The 13,628-nt window shown below is 40.9% G+C and overlaps 1 protein-coding gene across 1 annotated transcript in view; it reads right to left on the reverse strand.

The window, feature by feature from the left end:
* Positions 1–6,520: 6,520 nt before the first annotated feature.
* Positions 6,521–13,628, reverse strand: part of TDRD3 (tudor domain containing 3) — a 61,910-nt gene continuing 54,802 nt past the window's right edge. Inside the window, exons 13-14 of the mRNA XM_063304547.1 lie at positions 7,123–7,248; positions 6,521–6,691 (exon numbers count right to left, since the gene is read on the reverse strand). Coding sequence (XP_063160617.1) covers positions 7,129–7,248 — 120 coding nt within the window. The 3' untranslated portion in view covers positions 6,521–6,691; positions 7,123–7,128. The remainder of the gene's footprint in view (positions 6,692–7,122; positions 7,249–13,628) is intronic.

The following is a 13,628-nucleotide window of genomic DNA, read 5'->3' on the forward strand; positions in this document are numbered from 1 at the left end:
AGGATGACTAGACTGGGAAATAAACAAAAAAGAAACTATGGAAGCAGGCATGATATGCAAAATTATTTCAGTAATTCCACCAGGCAAACTGCACGGTAAAGTCAAGAATCGAGCTTGATTCAACAGCATCTTTACTTTCCCTTAAGGTGATGTCTTTAAAACAAGAAGAAAGAGTTAGAGATGGGAAACATAAACCTCCAGATGTCACTCCCAGCATTCCTGCCTGTTAGCCATGATATAGATGCTGGAAGTGGTAACTCGACCATACAATAGGTCCCTTGCTCCCATTCTGAATAGATCCACTTGCCTAGAAAAATGCATAGAACAAGAATGGGACAAGAAAGGAAGCTCCAGAGAGGTGGGAAATAAAAGTACCACATCTGTTATACCACAAACTTGGGTAAGCAACCCACAGTCTCTGGTACAATTCCAAGGATTTCTTTGGAATGAGAAGTTGTTGGTTTTTTTCCCACATTTGGCTAGTTTGAGGGAAAGGGCTAGGGCAGAAAGAGGGGCCTCAAGTTTCTGAAAGATTTAAGGCAACTCTTTTGCCCCTTAAATCCTTCCATAGCCAAAGAAAACCTATGTGAAAACATCACTGTCCTTCACGCCAGTGCTCACCAGCCAAATTTCTAGACGTGGACCACAACATAAACGTAGAGTTCCTCAGCTGCCAAATGATAAAATAAAAATCTTGATTCATGCTTTGGATCAACTCCAGTTTATAAACAACAGTGGAAGCATGTTTTGGGATCACCCAAAAATTAATATATAGGAAATGTGATACAGTAATACAAGGAGATGTCTATCCATCATTGATGCTATGGGCGTCACCCATTCTCATGGGTAATGGGCATGATGTTAGCACTCCTTCCTTCCAGAATGTGTGATGCTGCCCCCTGTTGATGAGTAAATATTAAGGCTTTGGAAGCAAGCAATCCAACCCCCAAAGCATGTGAAGCCCACAGAAAGGCCTAACTCTGCACCTGTCCCTTTAAACTAGAAGAACAGGGCTTGGAAAGCTCAACAAGGCATGACAGATACAAGCCAACTGCCAGAGAAGGAATGCAAATGAAGGACAGGGGAATCAAACTGAGAAGAAGGGAGAGAAGAAATAAAAATACATGGAACATAAGGCAAAGACTTCCTATTGTAGATACCTTGTTGCCAAGATTTTGCACTGAAGATTCAAACAGTCCAGCAGTTTTGGCATAGCATGATCTGAAGCTGCAAGCAACATTAACGTATGCTCTGGCCTTGTCCTGATTACCAGGAAACACACTGAGACAATGACTTGGTCTCTAATATTTATTAGTAGTACTTAACAAGAATCCTAACAAACTGAGGAAGCGTGGGAAAAACCCAGACATATAACCCCCAAAGGTTAAGGCGGTCCCGATCTGTGTCTCTTTGAATGGCTGAACAGTTCCTCAGTGCTACGCATGCGCTTGCAAGTCTGGGTGGGAGCCCCCTGCTCGCCATCCTTACTCATGACAGGCCTCCTCTTGCCATTCCGTCAGCTTGAATCCTTTGAATAACTCACCTTTGCAGAACCGGGCCCCACCTTCCTGCCAGTCATGCGCTGGAGCGCCAGGGCTTCACTTAAGCCCTTCCTTCCCAGTCTGAGCCACCACCTGCCCACTGTTCCACAGTATGTTCTCTTTCTAAAGAGCAATCCACACCTTTCTTGCCATTGTAGGAGGAGAGCCCTGTTAGTCTGTGGCGGCAAAATGTCAAAAGGAGCCTGGGAGTGCCTTTTCTGACTCACAAATTAGCCATGGGCTTTTGTGAGTTGCAGCTCACTTCATCAGACGCATCGATGCATCACGCTCTGCATCCGATGAAGTGACCTGCAGCTCACAAAAGCTTGCTTATTTATTTAAGTTTCTTTTTAATCCCACCTTTATTATTTTTATAAATAACTCAAGGCAGGGAACATACTTAATACTCCTTCCTCCTCCTCTTTTCCCCACAACAGCAACCCTGTGAGGTGAGTTGGGCTGAGAGAGAGGGACTGGCCCAAGGTCTCCCAGCCGGCTTTCATGCCTAAGGCGGGACTAGAACTCTCATACCACGCCTGATTGGCTCTTGGGCTGAGAGAGAGGGACTGGCCCAAGGCCACCCAGCCAGCTTTCATGCCTGAGTCGGGACTAGAACTCTCAGTCTCCTGGTTTCTACCCCATTGCCTTAACCACTAGACCAAGCTGGCTCTCAAATAACTCAAGGCGGCAAACATACCTCATACTCCTTCCTCCTCCTACTTACCCCACAACAACCACCCTGTGAGGTGGGTTGGGCTGAGAGAGAGGGACTGGCCCAAGGCCACCCAGCCAGCTTTCATGCCTAAGGCGGGACTAGAACTCTCAGTCTCCTGGTTTCTACCCCATTGCCTTAACCACTAGACCAAGCTGGCTCTCAAATAACTCAAGGCGGCAAACATACCTCATACTCCTTCCTCCTCCTACTTACCCCACAACAACCACCCTGTGAGGTGGGTTGGGCTGAGAGAGAGGGACTGGCCCAAGGCCACCCAGCCAGCTTTCATGCCTAAGGCGGGACTAGAACTCTCAGTCTCCTGGTTTCTACCCCATTGCCTTAACCACTAGACCAAGCTGGCTCTCAAATAACTCAAGGCGGCAAACATACCTCATACTCCTTCCTCCTCCTACTTACCCCACAACAACCACCCTGTGAGGTGGGTTGGGCTGAGAGAGAGGGACTGGCCCAAGGTCACCCAGCTGGCTTTCATGCCCAAGGCGGGACTGGAACTCTCAGTCTCAGCAGCTTCACCGCTTTTTAATAAAATTTGTGAGTCAGAAAAAGTGCTACTAGACTTTCTCCCATTTTTTGCCACCGTTCCAGCCTAAATCTATTATCAATATCAATACTACCTGCTCAGCAAATTCTTCTCTGGCCCTGAATAATTCACTACAGTTACTTTCTCCTTAATGGATTCCTTCTGATAGTCCCATTTCTACAACATGTTTAATTGAGATAGTGCCAGGCTTTGCACCAAAGCTCAGCAGTAAATCTCAGTTCTCCAGGCACTGAATCCCCTATTTAAGGTTAGTCAGCAGAAGACTCTCAGACACAGCTCAACCATTTTAGAGTCATCACTGCAGACAATAAGAAGACCATATACAGTCAGATGATCTGCCCAGCAGGGCAAACAAATCAGATCTGTGATTTATGATTCAGGACATAACTATGCAATCATGGTATCTGCATGACAGCACTACATTTTGGCATCATTCTGTTTATCTATCATGCAGGATAACACATCTTTTATTCACACCTACCCTGAATATAGGTCAAGGAAAAGTTGTAAGAGACAGTTGAGCTCTCATAGAGATGGCTTAGGAGAATGTTGGAGACATGGTGGGTTTATCAGCAAAAACAGCAAAGTTTATCTCATAGGACTTTGCTGTCGCCCTTTTCTAGGTGCATCTCAGCCTTTCCTGAAAACTAAAAATGGTTTGGCAATATTTTCCTGTGGAAGTGATGTTCATATCTTATACATGTTTTTAACCCAATGAATGCTCACCTTTGCATAACAGGTACAACTTACATGTACTCAATAAAATTACTTTTTTATTTCATTCATCACCCAGACTGTCTTTTAGGTAAATAATGCTATATGAAAACAGACTTCTAATTCTTTTCACAGCATAACCCTCAAAAGCCAGTGGCATTCATCTTACTAATTGGGATGTCAAAGACCATTATTTTTCATTATGCCTCTGCCCTTCATATTATGTAAATATTCCAGTGCTGAGAAAGATCAATACACAGTTATAGCAGGTAAGGTGGGAGCAAAATTAGAAAATGCTTTAGTGATTCTCTAGTCTCTAAATCTTCTATTTACACACAAGCCTTTGTTGAACAGCATTTAGTTATTTTGTGGTGTATGCATACTTAGCCCAATCAATATTGAAAACTTCTGTGTTATTCAGAAGGCCATTCATTCATTCGTTTATTCATTCGTTTATTTATTTAATGCATCATATTTATATAGTTGCCCATATTACTAAATGTGACTCTGGGTGGCATATAATAAAAACAAACCATAAAATAAACAATATTGAAAAACATTATACAATTAAAAACATCCACCAGTATTTAATGAAACCTATGCTGTACTGAACCTCCCTCAACGTTACAGTTCTTGACATGGTCTGATGTAATAAGTGATCTGTAGCACCCAACCCTACCATCTGGGTCAAGCTAAGGAACCACTGTGACAGTGCCTTCTACTGCATAACATGCTGAACTTAATTTTCTTTTTAAAAAAAATGCCAGTTAGCAAGCACATGGATGCCTTCTCCCCTTTATGCACAGCTATATCAAAATCTTAGGTTTGCTGTATCTTTGTGACCAAGTTTTGTCTTAGTTTACACACTGAAGCTTCGACTCAGAAAATACAGCAAGCTTAAGACTTTGGGCAGTTTATAAATGCTGTCAAAAAAAGGAAGGGAGGGAGGGAGGGATAGTCCAATTAAGTTAACAGAGCAATGCAAGAATTGTAAACCAGTTATATATCAGTAACGCAGTATCTTCTTGGGCTCACAAATCTGTTATACTGAGCAAGTATTTTGGAATGTGGCAATATCCCAAGGAACAGGAAAAGTAGGCAGTGAGAAATTTTGCAGGAGAGGTAGTAAGGAAACTGTTTTTTAACTGGGTCTATCTCCATAGCAGCTGATTGGTGATGAGTCCAGCCAAAAAAAGCCTGGGGATCCCTATTTTAGACATATAACCCCTAACCATTGCCCTAGGAAAAAGGCACCATAATTTAAAAAAAAAAAAAGTTTTCAAAAAGTTATCTCTGGATAGCACCAGGTTACCTTCTTGGCATCATGTTACCTCCCCCTGACCTACCACTTCTCCATGTTTTTAAGCCAAGGGTTTCCTCAGTCCTGTCTGGAAATTCTAGGGACTGAATTTGGGATATTGTATGCTCAAAATGTGCTCTCCCATGAATACATAATGCTTCCAAGGACATATCAAGGCTTTGCACCAAGTATGATGATTAAACCCTCTTTTCACTCCATATTCCTATGCAAGCAGAAGAACATTAAGTAAGTTTATTGCAGAAAATTATGAGCCATCAGTACAAAGAAATCTTCTGCCTAGGAGCACTCTGGAACCTTGCCTTCTGTCTAAGCTAGCCCTCAGGTTTAAAATCTTGGGCCTCAAGTCAACAATGATGTAGCTGCTCCTTTCTCAGCCTTGAGAATCTCTCCCATTTGTCTCTTGCTTACAAAATGCCTTTCTCTGGTATGAGTCAGATTCCTGCCTCGCCACTTCCAAGTCTTGCAAGACACTTGAGTGGTGTTCAGATTTATTTTAGAAATGAAATCGTACGAGACATATCTTTTTCTACGCATTCCAAGTAGCTTTGAGCACTGAATTGAAGGAGTCCATAAATTACGAGAAAACCCTGGCTAATTTTTCTGTGCTGCGATGGGGGATACATAATGAATAATGTAAGAGAACTCACTGAGGGTGAGTGAGAAAGGGAAGATTTCAAAGCATTTCTAATGAAGAGCAGATGGATGTACAGAACCAGGATTATCTGGCAAAAGGGCTTTTAGCCTTCAGTTTTACAGCCTGGGGCCAAAAGGTTCGAAAACCTCACAAAGCCCTCCCTTAAGGAAACCATTCACAAATGAGGAGGGAAGTTTTGCCTATTCGGTTTCCAAGATTCAGCATCCTAACCCCTTATTTCTTGAAACCTGAGTACAGGTAGTCCTTGCTTACCGACTGCTTGTTTAGCAACCATTCAAAGTTACTATGATTGAAAAAAACAGCTTGGCAACCAATCCTCACATTTATAACTGTCAGAGTGTCCCGCAGTCACATGATCAACATTCACATGCTTCACAACCGGTTTCCAGTTAATGGAGTTCATGGAAGTAAAATCAGAAGTTGTGGTCACATGACGTTTCGCTTTGAGACTGTGGCACTTAGCGATGCTGTTGCTGGTCCCAGTTGTGGTCGCTAAGCCAGGACTACCTGTAATGGAGCTTCCCGGATTGTGCTCTGCTGTTAGGGACTTGAGAAGTAATAAAGTAGTGATAGGGGTCTAAAGAAAAGTCTCTTGAGTTCCTTGTCTTACCTAATTAGCCTTTGGCTGCCTTCTGTAGTTCTTCTGGACATAAGCACACTGTAACCTAGAAAATTGCATATTCCTTCCCTTCTTTTTCTCTGTTTCATTAGATTTTGCACTGTAAGATCTCTGGGGCAGGAATCTTGTACTCTAATAAATATAATGCAGGCTTATAAAGTCTTAAGTGAATTGGCAGTAACATTATTGGGGCAGCAGTAATAAATGTTTCAGCCTCTATATATCGATGCAAAAACACAGGTCCTCCTCAGTTCTCAACTTTTCAAGTTTGACATTCTAATAGAGTCCATCAATTCTTTGAAATGAGAGGGATTAGGGCTGTACTCAATAATAATTCATGCAATCAGGAAAACACAAAGCAAAGACAATATTGAGCATGGTGGCTTTTATTGATGTCAGTATTAACAATGGTTTTTTTCATATGTAAAAGGTTTAGCTTCACAGCATTAACTTTAAAAAAAAAAGTCTGTGGTGGGTAGATTTCTGTATTCCCTGTCTGCATCTGTCTGAAACCTTATCCTTTGGGCATGAAGAAATGCAGATCGCCTTTGCCACAATGAATATCTGAAGTGGGAAAAAGGACAACATGGGATCATTTCGCCATTTTCTCTCTCTCTGTTAATCAGGACAATTTGTATGGGTTATGATTATATAGAGACATTTGAGAAAAAGAGACAGAACAAGACATTTAATGCTTACATTCCCCCACCCCACCCCACCCCACCCCACTGTAATACATGACTTAAGAGTTTAAGACTTAAGAGTTTCCAGGTTGTATGCACTAAAATGACGTACATTACAGCTCTTCATTGATCATCACCTTTGTTTTTGCTGGCAGTTACAGTATAAGCCACCTTCCATTGCATCTCTCACCCAATCATGAAGCAGGCTGGACATATGTGTCATAGGTATTCCTTTTTCAGAGATACTCAGAATGTCAAGGGAATTCCGGAAGAATAGAGCTAGTTTCTTACTCGCAGGAAGTAATAATTTACCTTTGATCAGTTTCTAGCTCTTGGAGGTTGATAAAACTGCTGAGTGGGTCGTGTTGACCGCCTAGGTTGCCCGTCGCCACCTCTGCGAAATTCTAAAGTTTGCTCGTAAGTAATTTCTTCCTCCTCCTACAATTAAAGAACACAATTTAGAAATGCACATGACCCTAAGTGTATCCTAAGAAGCTGTCCTTCTATGTATACAGAATTATCTTTGTAAAGAGAGTAGAGGGAACACAAAGCCGAGTCACAGGTTAGGCTCTTCCCAAAACACGGATCAAATGTGGGTACATTGGAGATCAGGATAAATGCAGTTAGGTAAAACAAGTGTGGAAACTTTTTAAGATGAAAAAGGAGACATTCAGTGGACAATACTCAATGTACAATTCAGGGGAGTGAAGTTATATATAAATGGGACCTGAAAAGCAGAGAATGATAGGACCCAGTCCTGTACCATCCAAAGAATGACACAAATGATTTGCCAGTGGGATTCACTGCAAGCCTTGGGCTGCTCATATTTTCTAAATGTCACCAATCTCACAGTGCATGGTGAGAAAAAAACAAAAGGGAGGGAATTACCAAACCTTCTTCTGAGGAAAGGTAGAATACAAATATAATACATACAAAAAAAAGTGTATCACAACTGAATATTTTGATATTTTACAGTGACCATTGATCTGTGGTGCTGAAACCATTCAGAAACAATATCCTCTTCAAGAAATTCAAAAAGAGGAGGCATCATCCTTAAGACAGAGAGAGAGAGAGATCAAATATATTATTTTTGTATTTTACTTATATATGGTTGTAGAACCACTGGAAGACCTAAAAGACCAGGTTAGGGATAGATCGTCATGGAGAAAATTTGTGCAGTTGCTAATAGTCAACAACAACTTGAGGGCACAATTAATCAATCAATGGGTATATACCAAAAAACACAGCCAGAATACAAAACATCTAGCCTAAGAGCGCTGTTCATACCAGAAATTAAGCAAAGCTGAACAGCAGTTGCTGCAGAACTGCATTTAGCAACTTTTCTGGAAACTTTGGAATACTGACCATTGGGTATAAAATGCAGTGTTGCCTGTTGGAGCCAACCTGGGCCATTTATGATTAGAGGGGAGGTTAGCTCCAATCTCCAGGAATGGTGTATGAGATACTTCAAAGTGTACATCCAACTGATTCAATTTTAGTATCTGAGATCATACATAAATAGTATGGGAATAGTATCGAATCTCACCTTCAGCACTATGAAAAGTAAGGTATCCACATCCACTATTTGCAAAGGCACAAAATGTGATGAAAGTAGTTGAGACTGATAAGGCACAGATAAATAAGCTCATTGTAGTAGAGGCATGAAGTATCAGCTGTGTCTCTTGCATGCCAAGATCTGAAGTTGGGATGGAAGTGAGGGTGATGGGGGTGGGGGGATATCACGTAGGGAATGGTCAGATAAAAGAGAAATGAGCCCACAACAGAGTAATGGCCAGAAAAAGAAACTTAGGAAGGGCCCAGCCTAATTACTCAGGTGGTAAATGGGGGTGGGGGTGGGGGAGACATTTGTACTTTCAGACTTGCAAGATTCTGTTAATGTAGCCTTACAATAAAGTAGAATTAGTTCATCTGGGTGTGCTTCCTGTCTGGTTTACCGGGAGGGCTCAAAGAAGTTCTCTTTTTGACTTCTCTCCAGACTTTTACTGGACCCAGCACAGATATAGATTGGGGTGTTCTTGTGTGTGGTAAACCTGCAGTAATTGGATCAGACATAATTTTGTTCAGGTTGTTCCATGGGAAGGTGCATCTGTCTGTCAGTGCAAGTTGGCCAAGGTATCACCCCTGTGAATTTGTATTTGTCAATACTATAACCAGTAGAGCCTCATACGGTCCTCAGCAAAGATACAGTCAAGTTCTAACTAGAGGAGTGTATTTGTAACTGAGCAAACTATAAAGTCAGATCTCAGAAAGTTAGGATGAATTGCTTCTAGCCTTGAGAGATCTTGTACATACAACACTGTGCCATCACTCAACAGAAGGTTTAGTACTCTGGCTTTTAATAGCTTGATTGCTATGGACATGTAGTTAGGGCTTGAGTATCGGGCTACTGTACTAGAAGCTTTTTGCATTTGCAGCTTAAGAGTTGGAGATTGAATGTTGCAGAGGAAGGACTGAAAATAAATGCCTAGATACTTGAAGACCTTCACCTATTCAATTTGGGTGCTGTTAATGTTTCAATTAATCCAAGCAACTGCAGCCACCTTGGGTTTTGCCAAGTTATTTCCAGCATTCTGGCTTGACAAAATAGTGCTAGCACACAAAATATACATCAAAACTCCACTTAAGAGACAGAATAGCATCATCTTCAGCACAGAATAACATGGAGACTGAGACGGATGGTGGAATATGAATTTGGCAAGGGCCATGTAAAAATTAAATCCTAGAGGAGCTAGAATACTTCTCTGCTGGACTCCTTTGGAGGTTGGAATAGGCACAGTCAATTATCCACCATTTATACATCTAACCTGCCATCATGCAGCATCAACATGTAGCATCAACATTATTTGTAGAAGACGGGCTAATAGAAGAATTGCCAATTTCTTCCATAAATTCTCATGTGGAATTGAGTCAAATGCCCCCTTCAAATCTATGAAAGCAGTGTCATTGGTAAACTGGCATCCTTTGTGGGCAGGTGATGCAAAGTGGTCCACTTTTGAAAAGCCTGATCAAAGCCTGCTTGTTCTAGAGCTGACACATGTTTCTTGGCTCAGCCAGTCAGCATATAATTTGCTGATAATACACAGCAGGCTGACTGAAGGATAAGTTTGGTGTTATCATCTATGGATCCAAATCTCTAACTATTGTTTGAACTAAAGCATGGTCATATGTAGGGTTGATATTGTTATCACTTGATATTGAGTTATTCACTGCAGTCCTTGTTGCCACCAGGAAAATAAGATACTGGATATCAGTCTGTCCCATTCAATCAGTTTTCTTGCCAGTTTCTTCCCCCTCAGGAGAGCCTTCTCTTCTTTTTCAAGGAGTAAAATGCTTCCTGAGGGTTAGGAGATGATCAAGGAGTATAAGACTTCAATTAACCAGCTAAGCAGTGTCAAAGCACAGAAACACTAGGACTGTAAGTTGGACTGGGAAATCAGAAAAGATCCTTAAGTACTCTTGCCAAGAAAACTACATGTATCTGCGAAGTCTCTAAGACTACAACTTAACATAAAGGAGATTTTCTATGAGATGTGCTGATGAAACATAATCAGAACTGGCTGTTAAAAGGTTGTTCTGCTGGAACTGGCTTTATTTAACCAATGATAAGTAGAATCCTCTCCTACAACTTGGAAAATAACTGCAACAGCAAAACCCTGAATAAGCCAGTAATAGGGTTCCTAGATCTGGCATTGAACTTGGTTATTTACCCAGCTTTGCCTGGGATAGCAAACCAGCCATTCTCGATCACTGCAGATTTGTCAAAGGAGACCCTATTTTAGATTCATATCTAGATAGCTGCAACATGCTATCAATTCAGTTGTATTCAAAGCATATTCCAAGCTAATGGTAATGCAGCAGACCATTAAGCAGGACTACAGATAGGATCTATGCTAACTTTAAAATTGAAACAGCTACACACCTTCCTTCATAATTTCAAGCCAGGTGGCTTCCATAGTTTAACATGTGCCATGTGAGGGGGGTGGGGGAAATCTGTTGGTCCTGAATGTCTCTGCATTTAACTTCCATGGATAACTTTGAGTTCTAGTATTCTGAGAGTGGGAGAAAAAAATATGTCTATCTATATTCTCTGTACCATGTGCAGAAACAACTTAGCCTTTCAAGAAGTTGCACCAAGCCTTCTGGTGGACATGGCTTCCACAGCGCTTTGAGGAACAGCACTTTGGGCCAACATATATTGCATGGTTGCCCTTCAAATGCTTAGCAAGACCTGGTATGGAGTATGATAACTGTGCTGAAATTACACATGTGCATATTGTGACTCCTACACCTTCCTTAAACTTGAGAATTAACATATGCATAACGTTCAAATGATGCACTATATAAAATTCCCACTGTTACATTTTGGGTTTTGCCTCAATCATACAAAATCAGGAGCTCCTGTACTATATTAACTTATATTAGCATGGTGAATCTGACAGAATGAATCAACTGGCCAAGTGTGATAAATGAGTAGTCTTTTCACTATCACTACAGATCATATTGTATATGTAATGGGAATTTTACATGGATGCCTAGTTTACGCAATTCTTTCTATTTCCAGAAAGGCAGAAATGGTCAACAGTAAATTGAGTAAATTGTGCTTGGATTGTATGTGATGTGGTCCTATCTGATGCTATCTTAGAAACACTGCTACCACTCAGTTTAATTTCTGAATTGGTCTACGATTTTCTAAAGCACAGGATCCAGTGAAATGAAACAAACAGATCAATGCAGATCAAGTCATACTTCTCCCTCCAGGTGAATATCGTAACTCTCATCATCTTCAGCATCATGGCTACTGAAGATGATGCAGTAGTTGTCCCACAGAGGTAGAGAGAGAGACTGAGGATGGTGAGTACAAATTATAATTAATGGCAGTGTGTTTATAACACTAAACTAAGGTTATTTTAACCAGGGTTTGTTGAAGCAGCAGCCTTAAAAATAAGCAGTCATGGTATTTTTCCCTGATTCCTTCTCTCAATACCTAAATGTGAGAGGCAGAGCGCAAGAACAAGATTCTGGTTTCATTCATGATGACATATCACAGTGAAAGCAAACTATTAGCTTATACAGTTTTCTGCCAACTCCTTTCCCCATGGCTTGCTAAAAACAAGCCAGCCACCTAATAGCTTGATGTTATGCACAAAGAAGTGTGTTACATAGAGAGCAATGTTGAAGGATTGAAAACATTGCCTTGAAGGGCATCTGAGACAGCGTAAAATAAATTGAAGTTGAAATATAACTGTTCTTTAACTGCCCAATTATAATCCAACACAAATGTGTGGAATTTAAGGTATCACTTAGATGTATCTCTCTGGTATTTATACCGCCAGAAGTAAACATTTTCAAGAGCTGGAGATGTCTTATGTACAAATTCATTTCAACGAATGCATTCGTGTTAGCCAGACCTTTTGTTCATAACATTTGTGGGGAAAGCCAGCTGAGCTAAGTAAGAGTAAGGAATAATAAAAAAAAAAAAGGTATTTTCACACTCAACCCCATTTCTTATTTTTATCTCAAAGCTGACGCTCATCTGGTGTGCTAGAAAGCATAGCAGCTGAGATAAAGCTATCCTCCTTTACTTTTCCAATACCTTCTAAAAACAAATACACAAAAACCAATTCTGCCAGAACTTACATACACAATTTCAACAGCTGTTAGCTATGGACATTACATTTTAATATTTAGGTTATAATAATGATGTTTATTCGGTCAATGGCCAGCAACGTTCAGGTTGAATCTCAGACTTCCCATCTGTCTCCTCCACTTTTTTACAATTGTAATTCAATCCCCAGTCAGAAAGGCTAAAAATCAAGAAAACTGGAAAAGAATGGGAAGCTGGAAACATACAACACGGCACTAATCTTCAGGGACTGATTTCTGCAGATTAGTCCTCTTTGGGGTCTTAGTTTTAATAGGATAAACAAATAGTAAGCCGACACTTTTAATCTTACACTTTTTCTGATTGAGTGTGCAGCATAGGCACTGATCGTTTCTCAAATTGTCTACTGCACTACTATTATTTCATCTAAGTAAAGACACTAACTGTATTGGAAATAAAGTCTCCTTGAATTTAGCTTGACTCCTGGTGGGCACACGCATGTAGCTTTTTTGGCTATGGTATAAAAGAACCTGGGTTTTGTTTTTCACTTCTTCAACTTGCTACCATTTCTGGTATTCCCAGGCTTCTGCCATCCAAGTACTAACCAGGTTTGATCTTCCTAGCTTCTCAAGATCAGCCAGGGTCAACTAGATGCTGCCATAGAGCTCAGCCCTCAGTGGGGGAAAACTGGCATGGTTGTATCTTAAATACCAGACTCAGGTGAGGATGAAACTTTAGCATCTACTTAAAAGATGAAGGTGGACTGGGGATCTGCCATAAGGTCCAAAAATATTGTTGGAAAATAAATGATAGTCAATGCTTTGTAACTGTGTTCATTAGAAAGGAAGGAAGGGGTTCATGATGGGGAAGATCCTGTGGAGAACAAGGGGTATTTAATTTTTTAAAAGCATTAATGTAGATACGTTAGGTTTGTTGTGGAGTATGTTTTGCCTGAGAAATTGGGGTGGGGCTGCATTGTGCACCTTGCCTAGGTTTAGTGCATGTACGTGCATGTGTGGGTCTCCATGGGTTATACTTCCACCCCACCCACTGCCGCCACCACCACCACTGTAGGAGTATGAAATGAGCGTGTATCATTTATGGATGTTCACAGATACTCATTTTGTGAAACAGGCATTTTGCAATATGTTCTGAGGACAAATCTGTAACTTGACATTTAAGGGTCAGACTCTGT

The sequence above is a fragment of the Candoia aspera genome, chromosome 5 (assembly GCF_035149785.1).
Source record: "Candoia aspera isolate rCanAsp1 chromosome 5, rCanAsp1.hap2, whole genome shotgun sequence".
Lineage (NCBI taxonomy): Eukaryota > Metazoa > Chordata > Lepidosauria > Squamata > Boidae > Candoia > Candoia aspera.